General features: G+C 37.8%; 3 protein-coding genes across 3 annotated transcripts; 1 reads left to right on the forward strand and 2 right to left on the reverse strand.

Moving 5' to 3' along the window:
• Window positions 1–325: 325 nt before the first annotated feature.
• Window positions 326–5,147, reverse strand: LOC144660370 (tRNA N(3)-cytidine methyltransferase METTL6-like). The gene is made up of 5 exons (XM_078520974.1): window positions 4,932–5,147; window positions 3,944–4,075; window positions 3,041–3,211; window positions 2,092–2,233; window positions 326–1,531 (listed from the first exon to the last, which is right to left on the reverse strand). The coding sequence occupies exons 1-5, from the start codon at window positions 5,145–5,147 to the stop codon at window positions 1,383–1,385; spliced, it is 810 nt and encodes a 269-aa protein (XP_078377100.1). The 3' UTR covers window positions 326–1,382.
• A 48-nt stretch (window positions 5,148–5,195) lies between these two features.
• Window positions 5,196–8,930, forward strand: LOC144660291 (small ubiquitin-related modifier 1-like). Its single transcript, XM_078520899.1, has 5 exons — window positions 5,196–5,292; window positions 5,389–5,436; window positions 5,948–6,025; window positions 7,561–7,632; window positions 8,515–8,930. The coding sequence occupies exons 1-5, from the start codon at window positions 5,224–5,226 to the stop codon at window positions 8,572–8,574; spliced, it is 327 nt and encodes a 108-aa protein (XP_078377025.1). The 5' UTR covers window positions 5,196–5,223; the 3' UTR covers window positions 8,575–8,930.
• Window positions 8,931–11,246: 2,316 nt separating this feature from the next.
• LOC144660297 (uncharacterized) lies at window positions 11,247–21,833 on the reverse strand. The gene is made up of 9 exons (XM_078520904.1): window positions 21,145–21,833; window positions 18,993–19,114; window positions 17,456–17,664; window positions 15,831–15,931; window positions 14,993–15,060; window positions 14,182–14,336; window positions 13,990–14,062; window positions 12,933–13,052; window positions 11,247–12,694 (listed from the first exon to the last, which is right to left on the reverse strand). Exons 1-8 carry the CDS (start codon window positions 21,607–21,609, stop codon window positions 12,938–12,940), a joined length of 1,308 nt encoding a protein of 435 aa, XP_078377030.1. The 5' UTR covers window positions 21,610–21,833; the 3' UTR covers window positions 11,247–12,694; window positions 12,933–12,937.
• Window positions 21,834–22,606: the final 773 nt, after the last annotated feature.

Raw genomic sequence — 22,606 nt, forward strand, 5'->3', positions numbered from 1 at the left:
TAATGTAAGGCCGTCGAATGCGTTTTCTAATTCTGGATCGATCGGTGAGATTAAAAAAAGATCCTTAAAAATTAGGGGCAATCTACTGGAACTAGGAGGCCAGGTACCCAAACATCATTGCGTAGGCTGGAAACAACGAGTTGTGGTTACAAAATCTCGCGGGGGGGGGGGGGGGGGGGGGGAGACTCCCATATGAAAGGGGGGAAAGCTCATCGGAAATTTTGAAAAAACCCTCTAAAATAGACCACCTGGCCATGGCTCAATCTTTCTTGGAACCCTAAAAGATACCAATTTTTATATTTATATTTGTATATTTTATCGTGTGTTACTCTAAACGAGACCTTGACGGCTAAAAATATTGGCATTTTGCCAGAAATCCAAAATTTACACCCCTAAGCGAGACAACGTGCGTCCCCACCCCTTTCATTTGGGAGGCCCCCCTCGGGTACAAAATCAACATGGCGGCAATTGACGAAGAAAAGACCGATGTTGTGGTTAAACTCAGCTGAGAAAAGCGAATCAAAGACGAACCACCAACGCTTCTTTGTGATCTGCCAGCCATAAAAGAATGAATGAATGAATGAAAACTTTATTTACGTGTCAGTGTTTTTAGCTATACAGCTAATGGGGGACACAGGCTGTAAATTCTAAGATACATTATCCATGATTTTTTTTTTTTTTTTGGGGGGGGGGGGAACACAAAAAATAGAAGTCAGTTGGACGACGGTTATCTGTATCAAAGAAAAAAAGGGGACAGCCTAAGCGACTATCCAGTGACACTGATTAAAAACACCAACGGCTACTGAGATAGCTATAAAATACATTATACCTTTTGGAAGTACTACAATAAAGTGAAAAAAAAAAACTCTGAGTAGAGATTTAGTGCACAAACAGTGTTATGAGTTCCTCGAAGATATTGAATTCTGCTGTTGATGAGGTCTCCATGGCAACAATCACTACAGGTCTTCAACTTACTGCTGCCGACTTAGTTAATTATCGGCTTGGCATCGTCATAGTCATTATCATCATTATCATCATTTATTCTTATAGTTCCTGAATTGAGTCTAAATGGACCTAGCCACGCATCCAAAACTTAATTTCTAACAAATTGATAACTGAGGTGGCCTCCCATTTAAACCTGGTGGTTTCTTGGAGGTCTCCTCGCCTTACCATAATTAGTACTACTGTAATATTTCAATGTTAAAGTGGCTAATAAATGATGATGATGATGATGATGATGATGATGGTTAGAAGGAGGAGGAGGCACACAGGACCTCAGTGATTCTTCTCCACTGACTCTGATGGAAAGCTACTTGATGGGCCTCTCCTGGAAGTTTTTTCGCATTCCCCAAATGTTCAGACGTGAATTGGCGAGATTAAAATTAGGAGGTGTTTTCTGGTTTCATAAATTTAGCTTGCACAAATATCCTTGGAACATCAACTCCTTCCTTTTTATTTACAGTTCTCCTGTGTGCATATTCATTGACTATTGTTTGAAATCCAGCTTGATGAAATAGTGTCTCCACAAGATCTGAAACAAAGGAAATAAAATACAATATAATAAATGAATAACTTTAAAAAATCAGAAACTTCTTGGTATCTCAAACTTGATTTTCTTTTCTCCAATACCAGAGTCTTAACAATTATCTAAAGGCCTAAGAGGGGCATGGATGGGCAAAATTTGAGAAGATTAAAATGGATTGGGTTCTGGTAAACTTGAAAAACGTCGGGCCGACTTTTTTCAAGTTTATCTCAATTTGAATGAAAGTGTCATTTATAATGCTCAAAAATCATTGTAGTTGTTTCTTATGTGGCCGTGATTTTGCCAGTGAAAGACTTTTGCTCTGCCAATTTTAAGTATAGAGCTCTTAATTAACTAAAATAAATAGAATTACCTAAAATAATCATGTCAATCTTGGATATCTTTGAGTAATTAGTATAAAATTTTGCTTGTGATTTCCATGCTAATATGTTTGTTCTATTGGAGAACAACTCTTTGAACTAATGTTATCTGTAATGGATGGAAAACAGAATGAAGAAGGACCCATTTTGGTCAGAAGAAAGATAGAAAATCAAGTTGGCCCAACTCGCCTTTTGAAAAGTAATAAGCTCTGGTCCCATCTTGTCGAACATAAAAGTTGTCTGAAAGTTTATTTGCAGGATTAAATCTCAACATTGCATGGTCATACAGTCCATAATCACGGAAGAACAATAATCCACCTGGCTTGAGAACCTGATATGGAAAAGAAAAGTTGATACTGATAGTTATTTCACATACATGTATCATACAAAGATCACTGCAAAGATGATCGATGTACTGTTGATCGATAAACTATACACTGATCAATATACTGTATACTTATTGTAACCTTTGATTTGGGCATTTGTTAATTTAATCCACCTATATTACAGCCTGGAAACAAGGCTGCCATTTGATTATTCAATGAACAAGATATTTAAATATTTATTTAACTATATTTTTACAATGATATAGATTCTGTAACTTGCTTTGCTCACATTATAACTACTTAACTCCATCATTTTTTTTAGTAACTACTTATATTTAATTCAGATTCAACTCATTGCACCTTTTTGGCGGAGAGGGGTGGAGGAACAGAAATACACATTACACATTCTGGGAACATTTGTGACCAAAAATGAAAGCTTGGCTATTCCTTTGTTCTATTAAAACAAAGAAGCTATTTAAGATGCAGACTAGAAAATCCTAGGTTTTTGCATATGTTAATTCTCAGAAACGGAACAGAAGCCGGCGAAAATAAATCCATAACAATGTTTCACTTATGTAAACAAACCCGCACGCCATTTTGGAGTTGTTTTGGCAAGATTCATTTTTGACAAAAATCACTCCCGCCGTTTTTGCACCGAGCCCTTCAATTGGTTATGATAATAAAACATAAATTTGGGATTTTTGGTTTTGGCTAAATTTGGCTCGGAAGAAAAAAGGAGTGCCACAGCCCACCCACCACCCCTCACCACCGTAAAAAAAAAAAAGAAAAAATGTATGTCTGGCTCTGCTTACCTTTATAATATGTTGAAGAACAGCCACCATTTTGTCAGGATGGATAGCAGAAAGGACAAAGACCAAAGTTGCAATGTCCACACTACATTGTGGTATATGTGACTCTAAGGTGTCCACTGTTAAATCACATTGAAAAGCATTCACTTTTTCTTCACTGAAAGCAGGATGTTCCTACACAGAAAACAAATAAAAAATGTATAAAATCATTTTCCTCCAGTTCTTCTCCTGAGTTGACATGTTGCTACCCACCTCTTCCATCAGTCCACCTTTGATATATCAAACTTCAAAGTATATAATCAGTCTTGTTTTCTTTGTCTCAAGTCTCTTATAGTAATTTAAAGAGAAGTGAACCTTGGAAAATTTGCAACTTTTGGCAGAAAGTCATGGTAAAATTTGATACATCAGACTGCAGGGGATTCAATAAGATCTGGAGCAGGTGGGCATCAGGGTTTTGCACCCAGGCAAAGTATCAGCAAAGCCTGACCCTCTTTGGAAAACTGAGGATGGTTCACAGCTGGTCAATTTGCCCTGTGGCAACCTCGTTCCCAGGGTCTCCCTCTCCCCACCCCCTCTCTTTTTTCACTCTGGGGGGCGGGGAGAGAAAGACACTGGGAACAAGGTTTGCCCAGTGGCTGGCCCTTAATGAAACCCCTGTGAGCGGTACGCTACTATGACTCAATTCTTTTAATTTTAAGATAATAATAATCTAAGATCACAGGCAAGTCTGTAATGGGAATTAAAAGAAAGGAATCTTGGAAAAGATTTCACCCATAGACCAAGTGGCAGCAGTAGTGGTAGTGCTAGTGGTAAAAGCTATCTTTATTCATACATAGCACATAACACATTCTATTTTTCTATGTTTAGAGATACATTACTCATAGTTTCCACAGGCAATCAACCTACCTTTACAAACTGAACAGCTCTTTTTGAGAAATCACAGGCATGAATAAAGAGGTTTGGGATTTCCTCAAGCAGTGGATAGAAAAGATTTCCCACACCACATCCAGCCTCCAGTAAGACTTTTGGTGACTCTGGCTTGATGGAATATACAACAGATTTGTTAGATTACTGCATAGTCAGGTGAACATGTCTCATTAAAAATCATCAATTTTGTAGTGCTGTTTACTTTAGATGTAAACCCAAGGGCACAAGGACAGAGGACATTAAGAGGATTCAGAGGATTTAATGTTTGTTTCATTAAATCTGATCCCTTATTTTGATGTCCAGTGCGTGTCAAATTCAATGACTTTTCCCACACTAGGGTCGCGATAAGCTAAAACTTTTGATCAGTGCAGTCTGCAAATTTGAAGCTGCTTAACTATAGAAAGGAATGCGGTTTGGGTTTAAGAAGCCGTTGGTGGGGGAGGGAGCATTGTGTGATGAGCCCAAACAACAGCTGCAAAGGAGACTTAAGGGCTACCTTTGGAAGTAAACAGCATTTCATGACAAGAAGTCAATGAATTTTTACGAGACCCTTTCCCGTGGCTTTAGCATTAATCCTCATGAGGAAAAACAGCTGCTGTCCATGACTGCACTTCTACAGGCAATTGGCTCAGTGTGTGTGTGTACAGGTTTTGGTCAAACCACAATCTCACACCCATAGCCCATGTTACTCTTGCACACCGGAACAACTGCTTTTCAAGGGGGTGTTTAAACTCATCACTAGAGCCCAGACTCCTTTTGGTCAGTATCAGACTTGTCCTGAGTCCACATAATTTATTGGTGCGTTTATGCTGACCAAATGAAATGCGGGCACAGGGGATGAGACTAGGGGGGAGGGGGCGGGGGGCATCAGCTCTGGGTACACATTGGCCAAACTATAGAGACTTCAAATTTTCAGTCATTGATCCGTGAGTAGACATAATCTCTTTGTTTAGCTAAATAAACTTACTTCATTCCTGTCAAACAACAACTCTTTAAATTCTGCAGTAGTCCAGTGCCTGTCCTTGAAGAAGTTTGTGGTGTTTCTCTTATAAAATAAATCCCAGTTCTTTTGAGCGTCTTTCTCTAACTTATTCTGCTTGAAATCCGACACAATTTTGCTATTGTCGTCAAGTTTTTTCGTTTCATCTTCGCTGAGAACACGAAAGCTGACTTCGTCCGCCATTATGTACTAATGATAACAACCGCTGACCAAGAAAAATATTTCCCACAAGCCTTTGCGAATCGGAAGTTAGTATCCCATGATACCTTGCAGGCTCTCTTTTGCTTGTACTCTCGAAAGGAAAGTCAAAATGTCGGAGGAAAACAAGGTAATTAAACAAATTCCTCGTTGTGATATAACTTTTTCTTCACTCTCTGCTCTACTTGAACCTCTTATGAGTTGCATAAATTGATTTTCTTATTAGGAGGTGAAACCTGAGTCGGAGCACATCAACTTGAAAGTGATGGGTCAGGTAAGCTCATTGATTTCGTCGTTGCGTGCTCAGCGTCCAAATCGCGGCTTTATTTCATGCTCTCGAGAAGGAATTTACATTTCAACCTTTCCAGTAAGAAGTTCTTTGTGATGCCTTTGGTAAATCGCAAAACAATTTTAATTCGATAGAACTTAAGCGTCATAGAAGATTTTGGACCCAAGAAAAGCTTGAGACCGCATCCAGAGCGAAATAGTTAGCATAGATTTTCAAACCCTTTTCTTCGCCTTCTTCAAAGAGGCAGTTACTCTTTCGTAATCTTGCCTTTTCCTGGAAATGTGACGCATATTTCGCGGCTTGTGGCCAACATTTTTCGTTTTTTTCTCGAAATGTTTCGATTTCGCTGCTGTTTTGTTGACTTTCTGTGCGGGTATTATGTTAATGGCGGGAAATGCTGCACGTGCTTTGTCTGATCTGTGATTTGTCCGGCTTTCAGTTTTGCTGATGTTTTCAAACTGCATTTACTCATCGATTTTCTCTTCTCGCAACACAGGACAACACCGAAGTACATTTCAAGATCAAGAAAACCACACAATTAAAAAAACTCAAACAGGCCTACTGCGATCGCCAGGTAAAAGTCGTGATTTGACAGATTGAAATCGCCAGTGTCATTTGATATTATCATTAGCTACTGTTTTTGTGATTTATTCTTGTAATTGTGATGTTCCAGAAAATATCCACACTCCCCCCACAGAGGGTTTATTGGTTTGACAACTCTTTCCATCTGGAAATTCCAGTTTAGGTTCAAACTTTCCTTTAACATTTTTGGTCTTTAAGACCACCCCCCAGAAACACCTCAGAATTTACAATGACCCACCATGGAAAGGGTATGGATACTTTCTGGAACCACACATTGATACAAAGAGTAAATAGAAGGTGGTATTTATAAAATTACTCCCAAATTAATTAAACCACAGGTAGAAGTTGAACTGCCGACCGGTTAGCTCAGTTGGTAGAGCTTCAGACTGTCATGCGGGAGGTCAAGGGTTGACTCCCAGTCTGGACCAACACTCAGGGTCTTAAAATAACTTAGCAGAACATGCTCCGAATGACATCTGCAAATGGTTAGATGTTCTAGTCTTCTTGAATAAGGACGATAATCTGTAGGTTCCTGTCTCCTGCATCTTCAGTGTTATGGTCAGCAGGGGACATTAAAGAACCCGCACACTTATCGCAAAGAGTAGGGGACGTAGTTTCCTGGTGTTGTGATCTGGACTTTGTCTGAAGTAATGGGTTGGGGGGTGGTGGGGTGAGATCATATACATGGACGGATAGCAGCTGCCAAAGGCACCTGATATGCTGATGTCCAGTCCCATCTCGTGACTTTACCTTATTATAGGAAATTAACGCTTGTGTTAATTAAGGTAACTTGTGTTAATTAATCCGACTTAAATCAACGCGAATTGAAGGGAAAATTACTTCCAAATAAAGGAAATTAACGCGAAAGAGGGGGTAACATTTCAAAATGAAGGAAATTACGCGACAAACACAAAGGAAAAAAGAACTTGTTGAGACAACAGGAACAACTAGTTTGCTTTAAATTATACAAAGGAATCCGACCACCTCGAGCGTTCTTCACAGTTTTAGCGATCCGGCAGATTTCCGCCCTGATGAAATTATGCCTTTTCCTAAGAGTCAAGATGTCTAGACTGTATCGAGAAATTGGGGCCAAAATAGTGGAAATTAAGGTCATGGAAATTAACGCTTCACTTAATTAACAGCGCGGAAATTAACATTAACAAAAATTAACGCGACTTAAATTAACGCAAATTTTTGAAAATCATGTTAATTTCATGAAGCGTTAATTTCCTATAATAAGGTAATTGTGAAGCACATTGAGCTTTGAGAAATGCGCTATACGACATTTCCATTACCGTCGAATCAATCTTGTGTTTGAAAAATGTTTGAAGTTTTTAGCAGTGTTTCGTCAGGTTTAAAATCACAACAACTTTCCAAAACATCTAGATACCTGTACCTTAACTTGATCTAATGCCACAAAGTAAAATAATTATTTCTGGTATCAACACACCAAAGTTAGTAAAACACAGGTAACTCCACTGTTATTATATAAATCCATGTTAAAGTATTGACCTTTTTAACATGTAGGGTGTTCCTCTTAATTCACTTCGATTCCTCTTTGACGGACAAAGAATAAATGATGACCAAACACCAAAAGATGTAAGTAATAAACAAATAATTTGCCTTTTCTAATATTCTCACTGGTATCTTTGTCATAGAATAGATATTACATTAACAATATTCATGAACTTTTTTTTTTATGCACACTCAAAAAATGTTGTCTTAACATCATCGCTCCTTTGCATTTGGTTGATAGAACCCTCACCTGTGACTTGGGTTTTATCTTCATCTTAAAAATAAGATTACATGGCTATGACCTGTGTCAGAGTATAAATATAGTAAATGGTTTGAACCCAGGAGTATCAGTAAATTTGTATAGTGTGATCGTCCAGGTGAGAGTAGTTCTGAAAAGAACTGTTGTTGGTGACTGACATTTCAACAACCTTAGCAGAATTCATCTTCATAGTCAAGTAAAAAGTTGTTGTCAGTCAGTTATGATATTTGTCTGGTCTGTTGAAGCTGATTAGTCAGTTTTGCCGACAGACTCTGGAAAGCTGGTACAAAACCTAGGACAAACGCCTATCAACAGATATCAACAACTATTAGCACCTAACAAACATCTTATTCACAAAGTAAACAAAACCGACAAATGTACCACAAACAGAACGACTTTTGACTAACAGTAGATGGATCTAAACTGACCGATTACTGTTGACAAACTTGACATGAGTTTTACAGCCAATAACATCATGGCAAAACTGACCAATCAGCTTCAACGGACCAGACTTATAACATTATCGACTGACAACAACTTTTCAGTTGACTCTGAAGATGACTTCCACTCATGTTGTCGAAACGTTAGTCAACAACATCAGCTCTTTTCAAAGCTACTCACTCCGATGATCACTATAGGAATGTTCAAGAGAACATAGAAATGGAGGATTAATTTTGTAAATAAATCAATTTACGTTTCCTTTTTAGCTTGAAATGGAAGATGATGATGTAATTGAAGTGTATCAAGAGCAGACAGGAGGCCGATGAATTTTATTCCAGATCTATAAACGTTTACATCCATCTTAGTTTATTATGTTCTCCTTTGAAACAAAGGATATCATATATTGTGTTTTGTTTGACGTAGGCTCCTTAGATTATTCTGTATATGCAAATCATTGCTTTTATAAGAAGCCTTTGTGGAGAAACAGGGCATTTTATATTTGTTTGTATCGCTACTGTGCACAAAGGACGTAGTATTACTATTATTGTGTGAATAGTTTATGGCATTTTCTCCCGTCCAGTCATTTTGATTCAACTTATTGTTTAGTTTTCAGTAAAATAAAATTATCAGTGCATTGTTTGTAAAGTCCAGCTGATCCCATTAAAGATGTACTTTTAAATGATCCACTTTAATTTTCTTTGATCCGTACAGTGTCATTCTTTATATAACCATTGTATATGCAAAATGGAAATCTATTGGGCATTATTATTTTACAGAACACAGCTTAAAACTATAGAAGCCTGGTACCCCAGATGTGTGTTGGTCAAATTTCACTGAATGACTTTGCCTCTATTCTATTTTTTGTTGTTTGAATGATTTTTAAGCGATGACGTCATTGCTTTTAAAATGTCATTAGGCAATAGAGCCGAATGAGACTGGGAACTAACTACAGAAATAAATGTCACATGAACAGAAGTCAAGTTAAACATAACAAAAGTGAATCACCACCCTCCGAGTTCTTTCCAAAATATAAAGTTCTCAATATAGCAGAAACAATGAGTAGAAGTAACACATTTCTGAAGGTGACTGCAACACAATCTTTATTTAATTTCACTAAAAGGTACCGCAATTATACTTTCTCTTTTGTGACTTAAAAGAAGCATTTAAGACAACAAGCATTTTCTTTCCATCCAAGCCAAGACCAAACTTGAAAAGCTGGTGCGTTACAGTTTTTCCGTTGTTTTCTTGAAAACTTTTCACATTTCAGAACGTTTTTGGAGGGCAACCAAGCATGGTCAATTCATGCCTAGTGCACAAGAATTTGATGTTGTGCTAAGCTTAAAACAATAGGAATTCCAGAGCACAAAATTGTCCAAAAGTATGACATCACTTCAATGTTTACTACATTTTAAAATTAATATAAACAACCTTAAAAGTTTTCAATGAACATGAAATTTTGGGATTGTGTAGTGCACTGATCAATTGCAGCCCTGAAAAAATACTAAAAAAAAATCTACGAATTTTAAAAAATCACAGTTTTTGTGAAAGCTTTAGAAAAAGATTAACATTGAGTTTTACCCTAATTCATATACCGTAGAATTCCGGTTATAAGCCCTGGGCTTATACAACTTCGTAAGGGGTTTTCAGTGGGCTTATAAGCGAAGGGGGTTATATCCGGGAGGGCTTATAAGCGGAATGAAATATACGTTTCGAAATGAGCCACGGGAGTGTTGATGGAAATACGTTTTTTAGTTAAAAACGCATAATAAAGCAACATTTAGCCCTATTTAGTACTGTCGTCCGGTAGAGGGGGGCTTATATCCGGGGGGGCTTAAAATCGGATGTATTTTTTTGTTTCCAGGATGATGGGCTTATAAGCGGGGGGGGGGCTTATAACCGGAATTTTACAGTATTTCCATGTGTTTCAAAATCATGCAAGTCTGCCTGCTTCTAGTGGTTTGATCAAGATTAAATCAAAGGCTCTTCAAGCAACCTCATGGTAATTCGATGAAGTGCCATCCTTTCCTTCTTTTCTTTAAATAAGCGTTCAATAATGTAACAGTCTCACTTCATTTGCCTTTGAATTTTTTTTCATGTGAGTTGCATCAATAGTTCACAGATGCTTTGTGCTATCTGGCTTCGTAGCGCAAATTCAATTTTTTCACCACCAAACTTAAGTGTAACCTTTGAATATGTTTTTACTGTCTGGGATGCGCTGAATTGGGTTTTCAATTACTTTTCTGTCAACACACATTTTATACCGGTATGTACCGGGCAGCAAAAAGCGTTATTTTTGGGCAGCCGATGAAATTTGAGAGAAAGATGCGCCTGAGCGCTTTCCGTTTCTGCTCGTCTCAAAAAGATGAAAAACAGATGACGTGACGCAAAACAAAAATGCGCTGAGGAACTTGTGTTTTTCCAGTGTGCCGACACGTCACATGGCAAGTCACAATCTCACTTCATTTGCCTCTGAATGTCTTTTTTTTCTTTTTTCATGGAAGTTGCATGAATGGGTCACTGATAGCTTGTGCTCTCAGGCTTTTTAGTGATTTTTTTTTACCACCAGAATAAAGTGTAATAACCTTTGATCCCAACCTCGTTCCCTGGAAGAGAGACCCTGGGAATGAGGTTGGAGAATAAATTGTTTCCGATTGACATGTCCTGAATGCGAAAAAAGGACCTTTCTGTCGGCATCTTTACTGTTAAATGCATAAATAATTATCATTAATTGCGGTTTGATATCAGAATGGAGTGAGTTAAGTCAAGTCATTCTATCGAATGGTAATGAGGTATCAAAATGACTGACTTCGCTCACTCATTCCATTGATGGCTTATGCTCTTCACCTTTGAAAGATGAAAAACAGATGACATGACAGGTGAGATGAAGGCAAATCACAGTTTTTTGGGGAGTACCCCTCCCCCTTGCCCCCTTTCAAGGATCAAGCTGCTCAAGTTGTTGACAATTGTGATTTCACAAGTAAAGATGAAATATGCAACATTGTCAAGTTTTCTTTTCTTTTTTTATTTTATCAAATCAGATTGTATTCACAATTTCACAGAATGAGTTACTGGGATTTCTAAAGATAGTTACTCCTAACCTCTGTGTTAGTTGAAAGCTGTGAACAAATTTAGACAAAACGGACTTAGCTCTCTCCCAGGATCTGTACAATATTTTTCTAACCCTCTCCTCTTGGTGCCACTTCCTACCCCCTCCCTCCTGAATAAAAAGTTTGCATTGGAGTGTTTACATCACAAAATTATGCATAATGTAAATAACTTAACACAACATCGATTTTCCTTAACCCTTCAAGCCTTGAGTGATCAAACACAATTCTCCTTTAAAATATCACTATAAAGTCATGTTGCAGGTTACAAGAATGTAGTAAACCATCAATATTATTACAAGAAAACACCAAAATCTTGAAGTGTGTCATGACGACCAGTGAGAAGAGTTTGTGCATAACATCAAGGTCTTGACAGTTAAATAGCCTGTTTAACGTGGGTACAACATCACAAATTGTATGAAATATTGTTCAATTAAAGGGACTAGGTCAGTATAGCCTGCGTAGCAAGCGTTCCTGTGCAAGCGAAGTTCTCTCGCCCCAATTCTCGCGTGGCCAGAATCTTTCGCTTTTCGCCAGAATCTACACACAGAAACTCCGCTCGCACTGGAACCCTTGCTACGCAGGCTAAGGTCGGTATTTTAGGCAATTCTATTTATTTTCATCAATTAAGTGCTCTAAACTTTAAATTGGCAGAGCAAAGTCTTTTATTGGCAAAATCAGGGCCACATAACAAACGAGTATGTTCTTCGAGCATTGTAAATTACACTTTCATAAAAATTGAGATAACAAATTTTTTTCAAGTTTACTTAACGCAATCCGTTTTTATTAACCTTCTCGAATTTTGCCCATCCGTGCCCCTCTATGCTCTTTATGTGTTTCTTTTGAGTTATTCCACAGTTTTAAGCTGTTATTGTGATATTTCAGTTAACTCTATGAACAGTTTGTCAGTGCCGAAATTGCCTAAAATTGCGTGACATAACCCCTTTAACATTAGCATCTATTCACAAAAGCTAAAAAAACTGTTGAACTTCAAGACTGGATGTCCATTTACAACAAGGAGGGTTTTAGTATGACAAAGATAAAATCTTTACCCGTGTTAAGCTAAGGCAAAACTAATTTTAACTGAGGCATTAAAAAAAATACAACATGCCATGAACAGGCCTTTGGGATGTCCCTATTCATGCAGTTGAATTTAAAACTTGACATATCTTCATGGCTAACTGGTGTAAAATCTGCTTTTAAAAATTAAAATAGTTTTCACTTCTGTAAATTAATTATTAGTTTTCTTAGTAGCATCTTCCACAAGCATTAAAAAAAAAAATTAAAATTGCCTCTATCCACTGTTAAGCCAGGATTCTAGCATCAAGCACAAAATTTCTTCCTGCAAGAATAAGAGAAGAGTGACAGGTGACAATTACATACTCACATTAAACCACAATTTTCAACTTCAACGTTTTTTTTTTTTAGTATAGAATTTACAAAAGTGCTTGCCACCGCTACTAGTTACAAAACTAATCGAGGCGGGGCAAGAGTAAAAATAAACATATAAAAAACAAGGCTTATACAATGGAGTATTGTTATGAAACTACAACAAAAAGAACAAAGCCAGCTGATCTCACCCTTTCTAATAGGCCTTCCGTCTGCCGCGAGTTTTCCCTCGACCCCTTCCAGGTTTAACTTTCCCTTTCCTCTCAATGAGTTCTCTCTTGTCGAGACTAAACCATGGGATCTCAAATTCCCTGTACACAAGAAAAACAGTTAATTGAAATGAAAAAGAAAAGCAATATCAATTGCAATGTTTTTTTTTACTTTAGCTATTTATTTGTCATCTTTATACTACGGCTGAAAACTTGAATACAAACTACCATTAAGTTCTGAAAGTAACACCCCCTAAAGGACCACCCCCCCCCCCCAAAAAAAAAAAAAAAAAAAAAAAAAAGTATCAACCTGAAAAGTAACTTGACTTTGTATGAGTAGTGCAGTTTTTTTATTGGCTGAGGAACAAATGAAGCAGAAAACATTTTTCTCACACACTGCTGGGAGTCTCGGTTCAAGTGTGTGGGGGGGTACAAGGTCACATGGCTCAGTGTAAGGTTCAGTTTGTTTTTTGCCATCCGCCATTGCTTGGCATGACTTAAGGCCAGTGTTAGTTTTTTGTTTTTTGTTTGTTTTTTGCATTGATGGGCTTGGCATGGCTCCCAGTAGTGTGTGTGAGAATCAATCAAAATGATATTAATTTGTTTCAGATGGCCCTTTTTTCCACAGGCAATATATTACTATGTTTTGATGTAACCCTTATTCTTTTCAACAGGATTTATCCTTTCCATTTTCTACATATTATTATTGAATACATTTTCCTTTGTTAAGATGGAACAGCCCACATTTGGTATGCGTTTTAGCTACCCAAAAGTAGTGACCCCCACCCCCCCCCCCCCCAAAAAAAAAAATTATTATTACCTGCCAAAAGTGGCGATAAGACAACGCCACTAAATCGGAAAGTAACAAGAGTCGTTACTTCCAAAACTTGACCAAAGCATAATGTTTGTGTCTCAGTTATTAACATATCACAGTGCAAAATTGCAAGGATCAAAGTTTGCATGATTGTCAATGCAAAATAACTTGAGCTCAAGAGGGCATCAAAACATAATTTAAGGTAGTTTTTGATCTGCAACTTACCTGTCTTGAAACAGTGGAACGGGAAATCCAAAAGCTACTACTGGGACTGTATCGGAAACCTCTACTGCCATTACTACAACAAAACATTTTAACAATGGGATAAGTATGAGTATTATACATTTATTTATTAACCTGGATGAAAAAAAAAAAAACAAGAAAAACCAAGTCTATATAAGCTTTGTTATTCCCTACCATCTTCAGGAGGTGGAAGGAAGGATTCTATATCTTTTGCATCCTGGTCTGTACATCCAGACCTTTTCCCTTTCAGTCTTGCTTCCTCTCGATCTTTATGTTTCTTTTCAAGACTTTGATGCGCCTGAATTGCACGCATGTGTTGTATGTCCCATCTGGATAATAACAAATGGCTAATTAGTTATTTTGACTAAAATACCAGCAAAATAGATAAAGGCTTGAAATCTGACAGTAGGTGCCTCTTTTAGGCAAATCTCACAGACGTTTTTGACAAAGTCAATAGCTGCTAAAAAAAATAATATCAAAGATGGCTGAATGAAAATAAAATAAAGTGAGAGTAGATGGATGCTTCAGGATGCAAAGAGTTTGCCCTTCAGGCAAGCTGTAGCCAGGATGTACTAGCCCAAAAGTCATTTTTACTGGCCTAGTCCGCTACAATCTTGGAAAATACTAAATAAAACAAACACACTTCACACGTTTTTCAGTTAATGTCCTAACCTGCAAGTGGGTAAAAATATTTTATCCCCCTCTCCCTCTACTCAATGTTGTTTCTTGGGGTTTCTTGTGGTTCGACAGGCTTTGTTTTGAAAACACTACAGCATTAACAACATTGAAATGGGGGGAGGGTTGCAAAACTGAACTCTGTTACCTAAATAAGTGGAAATTTGCTAAGTGTTTCAACAGTTTTGTCCAAGATTGTAGCCCAACCACAAAATCCACTTGCCACAGGCTAGAAGACACTAACATTTTTGCACACTGATGCTTCAAAGTTTCTCAGTTCAAAGCTGAATAAAAAATTCTTTTTTCTTACCGTTTTCTCCTCTTCTCCTCCAATTCCTGTTTCATGTGCCGTTTAGCAAATACGTCATCATCAGTACTCTGTTAAACATGAACCAGTAAAAAAAAACTAAGCCTTTGAAATATACATCTATCTGAAGTTTTACATGAATACAGTCAACTCCCGCCTTGCAGACACCTCACTATTACAGACACCTTGTTATTACGGACAGGATTTGAAGTCCCGGCAAATAAGAACTACTGAAAAAAGCTCCCGCTACTACAGACATCCTACATTATGGACACCAAAATGTGGCCTGAAGGTGTCTGTTATAGAGGGAGTTGTCTGTACTCTGGCAACGTCTTTGCGTACAGTACATGTTCATCAAAAACAAAAAATATTTTGAAATAGATCTTGCACACTATCTCCGACATTTTCCTAACCAGAAAATAATTTTCACTGAATTTCCTGATTTTCAATCTGCGTACAATCTTTGTACGCAGGCAGGACCCACTATTCAACATCTGAAAAGGTGGTCTCTATATGCACATGCAACCCCCCCCCCCCCCCCTTGATCCCCCACCTTAAAATATGATGTCTTGGCTCTATTGGGTGTATAAACTGAGAAAACTTTAAACCACTTTACTTAGCAGTACAAGTTCCATGCAAACAGAATATTCAAGTCTCATCTTAAATTTTCAAGTAAATAGGTTTTGTCCATTAGTGTCATCAGATATATTGTTAGCTTGCATACCTCCCCTCCCAGCCCCCAACCCTGTACACAGAATCATGTCTGTTTGGAGAAAGCTTGTTATGACCACTTCCTGTTACTTTAACAGCTAACAAATTCAAGAGCAAAACTGAATCATACCTCAATGTTCTCATGGCAGGACGCAACACCTGATGTTTTTACTGACTTTGTGCTTGCTGGCTTAACGGCTGCAGCTATTTCATTTATTTGCCATGTGGGAACTAAAAATTAATATTGGCATTTCAATAAATTGCTTCTGAGACTCTGGGGGTAAAGAGGATATAGTCACGAGGACATAATTAGATCCGCAAAACTTATAGCTGCTTCAAAACTACAGAATTTTACGTCAAACTCAATTTCATTGGGGATTGTTCATGGCATTTAGGCAACCATTGTGTACTTTAGTGGGTATTGTTTATTGTATTTTGAATTATTTATTTCTGCTTGTCATTGGTAATAACAACGCTTTAAATTACCAAACTAGCTTTGGACAGTGAGTGCAGTTTCTATCTGGCAGGCATTTGAAATATGTAATTTATAAAATGTAATTTATAAGCTTCACATCAGCTAAAATACACTAACTCAACAGCATTATAGGGTTGCACAAATCATGATAAAAGTACAATGTAAATGTACATGTAGTGCTATTTTGTTAAGAAAATATTTGCTTTAAAACTTTTAAAACTACAGTACTTCAGTTGATACACGTAACAACACATTTTAAATTAATAATTATTCATGTAATAAATCATCCAGAGACATGACACCCAATAATTGTTTATTTTTACAAACATCTTTCGGCACTGACTACAGTGTTAAGTCTGAATCTTGAAAAACTAGAGTTATACAAAAACTGGCTCATTATTGCGGTTTTCAGTGAAATGCAAACTCTGAAATTCTATTCTCAACCAACAGTTTACGCTTTTTGCTGCCGTCAATCATCTTAGCGGACCTTTTGGGAAACAGAAGTTCACTTCATTCGGGTCAAAAGGTCAAGTCTGTCAGTTGTGATTCATTTGGTAGTTTTCGATCCATTTTGTTTGTTTCTGTTTTTCATGGTTCGTTGGCTGTCACCATAATTATGATTAACGGCAGTGAAAAATGCAATTGTTAGTTGGATTTTGAATTCCAGAGTTCGCATTTCTCTGAAAACTGCAATAAATTCTAAGGCAATTACTATTCCCGTGACATAGTTTTTTGTGGCTCCTCCATTTTTCCTCACGTTCTAAATGGCTCAGTCCTTTATCTGCAAATGATTACTTTAAACTTGGTTAGAGCGGTTTTCACTTGAGTGTCGAAAGTAAATTGCGTTTGCTTTGGTTTTGCATTGCTACGCTTAGTGATTGGCTTAAAAATCTCGCGCCACTTTCTCAGCCAATCAGAACTAAAACCAAAACCAATCGTGACTCGCTCGCGCACATTTTCCCGCGCTTCGTGCCGGCTACATGTATTTGCTTGGAGTTTTGATTGGTTCACTGGTTTGTCTGTGTCCTTTGTGATTGGCCGGAGTAATTACTTTGGTTTTGGTTTTACGACACTCAATTGAAACCTGCTCTATGAACATTTATTAGAAGACAGCTAATACACTGCCCATGTCTGATGGAGAAAAATAAATTTCTACCAGTGCTTATATAGAAAAAAAAATTGAAAAATCTCTGTCAATGTTTTTACTTGCACGGTTAAATGGCACAACAGTTGATTTCTAAACTAATCCCCTTGTAAGGTGGCATTAGTTATTTTGTTACCTTGCACATGTGTTTGAGCATTATCAACAGTCATCACTCTCTCAACAGTTTTATTCAAAAGATCAGGCAAGTCGCCATGCAGGTAAAGCTTCTCTGTTCGTATGTGAGTGTCGTAGCTGACATCTTCACACATGTGTGATGTCATGGTCACTGCAGAAGTTGCTGGAACTCTTTTGGCTCGCATCATTTGCTCCACTGACAGACGACGACTGTAAAAATACAAGACATTCAGTAAAACAGAATTTAGAATAACAAATAATCTCGGTATAGATTAGAAAACAGAACATGACTACAGGGATCCATATTCATTTTTTCTCCAAGTCGTCAGCCGGGCAAGTATTTAAGACGACATACTTGCCCTGGCAAAATTTTACTTGCCCGTTCAAAAGTGAAGAATGGTGACCGTACAACAAGTTAATGAAAAGTTGACTTTATTATGGTTATTACATGTAACACTGTATACAATTGTCATGAAATTTATGAGACAACGTGTCAGTTATAATAAAGTTTGATGCTCAAGTATTTGTTAATGAGACTTTCTACTAATGTCTACTTTGGCTGCTGACCTATAAAATTTCACTAAACATCGTGCCCCCAAGCGGCTTGTGATGTGGAGCTGGTGGAAGTGGACGATGCAGGCACAAATGAAAGCGGAAGAAAAGAACGCTTTCGCCCTTCTTGTCTTATTGGTTTGCTTTTCTGAAGCATTAACATTACTTTTTTCTTTCCTGGCGGTGTCACACCAAGATAAACAGTGCATTTTGATCACAACATCAGCTGATGCGATCGCCTCATGTTTTCACGGATGCAGCTGCAGTACAAAATATCAGCAGTTGGCAGCTTGAAAATTGAGCCTGCAATGATTTCATTCATGGAAAATACCGCATCATCCAAGATGGCGGCCAAAAATATGATTTTATCGTGACAGAAAGTTGCAAATTATTCTCTGTTTTCTAAAAGTTACGAATGAACGACAAGTGGTCAGAACGCAAGTAACTCAAAAGAAAATTTAATAAATGTTTTTTATTTCATTAAGTCAAACTTAAGTCGTCCAGCGGACGAGTTTTCGTAATGTTTTGGTCGTCCGTACGATTTTTTAGTTGTCTCGGACGACCGGACGACTGTGTATATGGATCCCTGTGACTACATCTTATTTTCTGGGGGTTTTCTTTAAAATAAATTATGTTTTCGATCATGCGAGTACACATCAAAACAAAGACACCTAAGTTAACAATCTGACATCTCTTTTAATTGCACTCTCAATTCTAGCCAGCTCAAAAGACACTTAAGATTTACCGCAAAATTTAATGAGGACCGACAAAATAACGCATGTGATTAGTACCAGAACAGGCATACACTGTAAATGGGGTAAGATTGGCCCATCATATCTTTGTTGCGAGCATTGTGACCTATCTTTTTTATTGTATTTTACAAAAAACTGTTTGGTGGAGAACAGAAGTCATTCAACAACTTTTATTTCTGACAAATCACCTTAAAAACTTAACCTGTAGTGTGACCTGCTGTTTGATACGCTTACTTTTTAGGTGTCGCTGATTTTACATCCTGTTTTTCTTCAAGAACTTCATCATAACCCTCATTGACATCTCTCCTTCTCTTGACAGCCATTCTTCTCTCTAAACGGTGCATCCGAGATTCCATCTGCAAAAATTAAAACCATGAATTGTACAAATGTGCAGAAGTAATATCACCTTGGGATTCCTTAAACAGGAGTTAACTGCAAAGCCGTGTTCACACTTAGGGCCCAAGCACTGATACCTGAGCACCGGCAAAAAATAGTACGTTGTTCAGACACAGAAAATCAAAGTACCCTTAAGTGCCTGAGTAAAAGCTCTCGATCTTGTACTCCAGCACAGGCACCATGCCCAAATTACAGCATGGGTACTTGCGAAAAAAGTTTGTTCACATTGGTCCCCAGCGAGAACACAGCCTGGGAACTTGAATTTTGTTGAGCAAACTATCGAATCTGAGTGTCAGAAAACTTTTATATAATACAAAAAATAAGAAATCGAGGTGCAAATTAAATTTCCAGTTCACGTTGTCTTCAGCTTTGACGTCGTGATTTCCGAGCAATATTTCTTTGGGGTACCCCAGAGGACTTTTGCAGTGAAACAAGTTTTGCTTTCTGGGGAGAGCATAGGTAGTAATTTTGACCAATTTCAGCGAATATTGCACAAATTGTCCAAAGAGGTGGTACAGATCATTGTAAATCGGCAAATTTACGACCTAATTTGATATTCCAGCTTGTTTAAAAGAGCAACGGGGCAAACTGATCACACTCAAATTAGGCCAGACTATAGTTCGAAGACTGTTCTTTCGAGGACCAGGATCTCTGATAAAAGCGAGTCAAGGAAATTTGATTTTTCGCCTACATTCCAGAGGCGGTACCGGATATTTCGATGTGGAAGTTGCATGCCTTGTGTAAATATTTGTATTCAGTACACAAGTCGAAAATTTAAACTCCCAAAACATCTCTCGCGCTCTACAAATCGCCAAGAAAACGGCATAAAAACAAACCTAAACAATGCGAAAATGTTTCTACTTTATTTTATTACAAATACGAGTCGTAAAAGCCAATTTTAGAAAGCTTAAATATATAAACAATAGCAATTAGTGAAGAAATTTGAATATTCATATGGGCATGCTGTGTCCTCACAAACATAGGATGGTAAGCCTGTGGGGGTACTAAGGCCACCATGCAACCCACAGAAAGCATGTTAAAAGCAAAGTTGACACAGAATGTATTATAAGATAAGATAAGATAAAATTTTATTGAACACTCCTAAAGAGGTTTTTCAGTGAACAATACATGAAGTTGAATAAAATGTAAAATTTAAAATGTGTACACTAGTTATATATTATAAAAACAAAATAAAAAGAAATAGAAAGAAAAATAAAGGAAATAAGAAAAAAAAAATTAATTTAAAAACTCGCTGAGAAGCTTTGTCTTCAGAGCTTTCTTAAAAATTGTATGACTCTTGCATAGTTTTAAGTCTTTGTCTAAAGAGTTCCATAGCTTTACTATTCTGTAATAAAATGACTTCTGGCCAGCAGTGGTTTTGCACAGGGGAATATTCAGTTGTTGTGAATTTCTTGTGGTTCTGCTTGATATTTGTTGCCTTTTGACAAATTGCGAAGTCAGATAGGTCGGGGCACAATATAACATTGGAAGTTCAAGATCATTTATTGTTTTCAGACCAATTTGTTCTTTTTCCATCATCCAGGATACAAAGCATTGCCTGGTGACAGTGACTTTTTCATTAAAATATAGTGCTTTTAATACAGCAAGTTTTGTTCCAAATATTACTGTATAAAATTACAGATTTTATTTAAACTACAACATGTGGTCGAAATGATAGGAACAAAGTAGAATTTCTATTTTATATTCTAAGAGCTTATAAATACTGAATAAATTCAATAGAAAATGCCTCTTCCAAACACAGTTTCCGTGCAACAAATTTCGCTCGCCATATGCTAATTTTCGAAGATTAACAAATCATTTATTCCACGTGACTTATAATGGGCGCCATGTTTGAAATTTTCATGGCTGCCGCTGACCTCTCCAAAAATAAATTTATGCATCCCTGTTTGGGTGTTTTATGCAATGCGAAAAATAATAAGAAAGCAAAACTCAGATACAATGCAATAAATCGTCCAAAACATGTTCCTACCTGTTCCTTGTCTAATTTTAGCTGATTAATCTCTCGCTCCTTTTTCTGTAACTCTTCTTGTTGTTGCTGAATAAGCTCCAAATGCAGTAACAAAAGCTGACGTAAGTGTGTCACTTGGCCGAAAGCGTCCGTTTTATGATTGCTGCCATCCTGAGCGATTTCTGGCTCCGGTGACTTCGTTAGCGGGCCACTAGCGCTTGGCTGAAGCTGTTCCTTCTGTATCTCGCTGTTGCTATTGCTATTCTTCACAGCAGTTGAAGATTTCGATCGCAAAACGCGGGTAAACTGCCGTTCCGATCTTGAGCTTCCAGCGCTCGGCGGCGACTTATTTCCGACAAAAGGCGCATCGGATTTGAATTGGTTCTGATCCATGTTTCCGCTGCACGGTAAATCCGTAGTCATAACCATTTGGGAGATTTTTGTCCACGTTCTCTCGAACACGGCTCTAAAACTGTTTCGTTTCATTCGCAACAACAGCGGCCATCACGGCCGCCTGGCTGATCCATGTGACATCAACATGGCGAACAAACATGCAAGTGAGGCTCGAAGTGGAGAATAAAAGCCGTTTCCGGTGAAAATAAATTTACGAATTGTGAAAGCCGCTAAATTCCCTTATTTTGAGGGCAGATGTAAAGATCTTAACGTACGATGCGATTGCATGCTTGTGTAAGTTGAGCTCACGTCTGTCTCGATTTCGAATACAGCAAGCTGACGAAAAGCTTGCGACAAATGACGGAATTTCCATGGAGGGGTAGGAGCGGAACAAAAGCAATACTTTGGGGTAGAGGGACTAATGCAATTGGAAGAAAAACACGCCACCGGTAAAGCTTGATCTGTAAATCGCCCGAAGGACAAACACTAGTTTTCTTTTTTCCATTTCTTTGCATGCACCCTGTAGGGGACAACAGTTTCCAACGGATACAGTTTTACACTTGCGTGATTGACGCTTGAAACCGGTTGAAAATGGAGTTTTATGACTAAACAAAACCGATGATTTCCAAACAATGACTGTGATTTTTGTTTGCTTAAACTACCGATAGAAGAAATGTAACCAAGCATATTTTACAGCTAAATTCCTGGTATTATTTTAGATGAGCCCGGGGGGGGGGGGGGGGATGGTACTCCTATAAATTTCGGATTGGGGTCTGCCGCAAATTGATACCCGTTTTGAGGCCCAAAATTAAACCGAAAAATGACACCCAACCTCGTTCCCAAATTACCAAGGAAAAAGCCCTGGGAACGAGGTTGAAATGACACCCTATTCAAGGAGAGGAGAAGCGTTCCGTGACGACCCAAATACTGTAACCGCCAACCGCGCATGCACGGTAAAACACTAATCTTTATAAAACCGCTTTACTTTATTTCTATTTTTCGTTTACCTGGGTGTTTATTTTAGCTGATATAATTTAGGTACCCTATCTTAGGATCACACCGGAAACACATTGCCAAAAGGAGCAAAAAT

The sequence above is a fragment of the Oculina patagonica genome, chromosome 7 (assembly GCF_052425735.1).
Source record: "Oculina patagonica isolate OP01 chromosome 7, crgOcupat, whole genome shotgun sequence".
NCBI classification, from domain to species: domain Eukaryota; kingdom Metazoa; phylum Cnidaria; class Anthozoa; order Scleractinia; family Oculinidae; genus Oculina; species Oculina patagonica.

Bases quoted from the DNA above. Each gene is read 5' to 3' on its own strand.
- LOC144660297 (XM_078520904.1), bottom strand. From the start codon at position 21,609: ATGAAACGAAACAGTTTTAGAGCCGTGTTCGAGAGAACGTGGACAAAA. The intron at 15,932-17,455 runs GTAACAAAATAA...ATTAATTTTTAG, and splicing joins TGCTCAAACACATGTGCAAG to TTCCCACATGGCAAATAAAT. The intron at 14,337-14,992 runs GTAAGAAAAAAG...GTTATTATCCAG, and splicing joins GAGGAGAAGAGGAGAAAACG to ATGGGACATACAACACATGC.
- LOC144660291 (XM_078520899.1), top strand. From the start codon at position 5,224: ATGATACCTTGCAGGCTCTCTTTTGCTTGTACTCTCGAAAGGAAAGTC. The intron at 5,437-5,947 runs GTAAGCTCATTG...CTCGCAACACAG, and splicing joins ACTTGAAAGTGATGGGTCAG to GACAACACCGAAGTACATTT. The intron at 6,026-7,560 runs GTAAAAGTCGTG...TTTAACATGTAG, and splicing joins AGGCCTACTGCGATCGCCAG to GGTGTTCCTCTTAATTCACT.
- LOC144660370 (XM_078520974.1), bottom strand. From the start codon at position 5,147: ATGGCGGACGAAGTCAGCTTTCGTGTTCTCAGCGAAGATGAAACGAAA. The intron at 3,212-3,943 runs GTAGGTTGATTG...TTTTCTGTGTAG, and splicing joins GAGCTGTTCAGTTTGTAAAG to GAACATCCTGCTTTCAGTGA. The intron at 1,532-2,091 runs GCGAGTTGGGCC...CCTTTGTTTCAG, and splicing joins AGCTTATTACTTTTCAAAAG to ATCTTGTGGAGACACTATTT.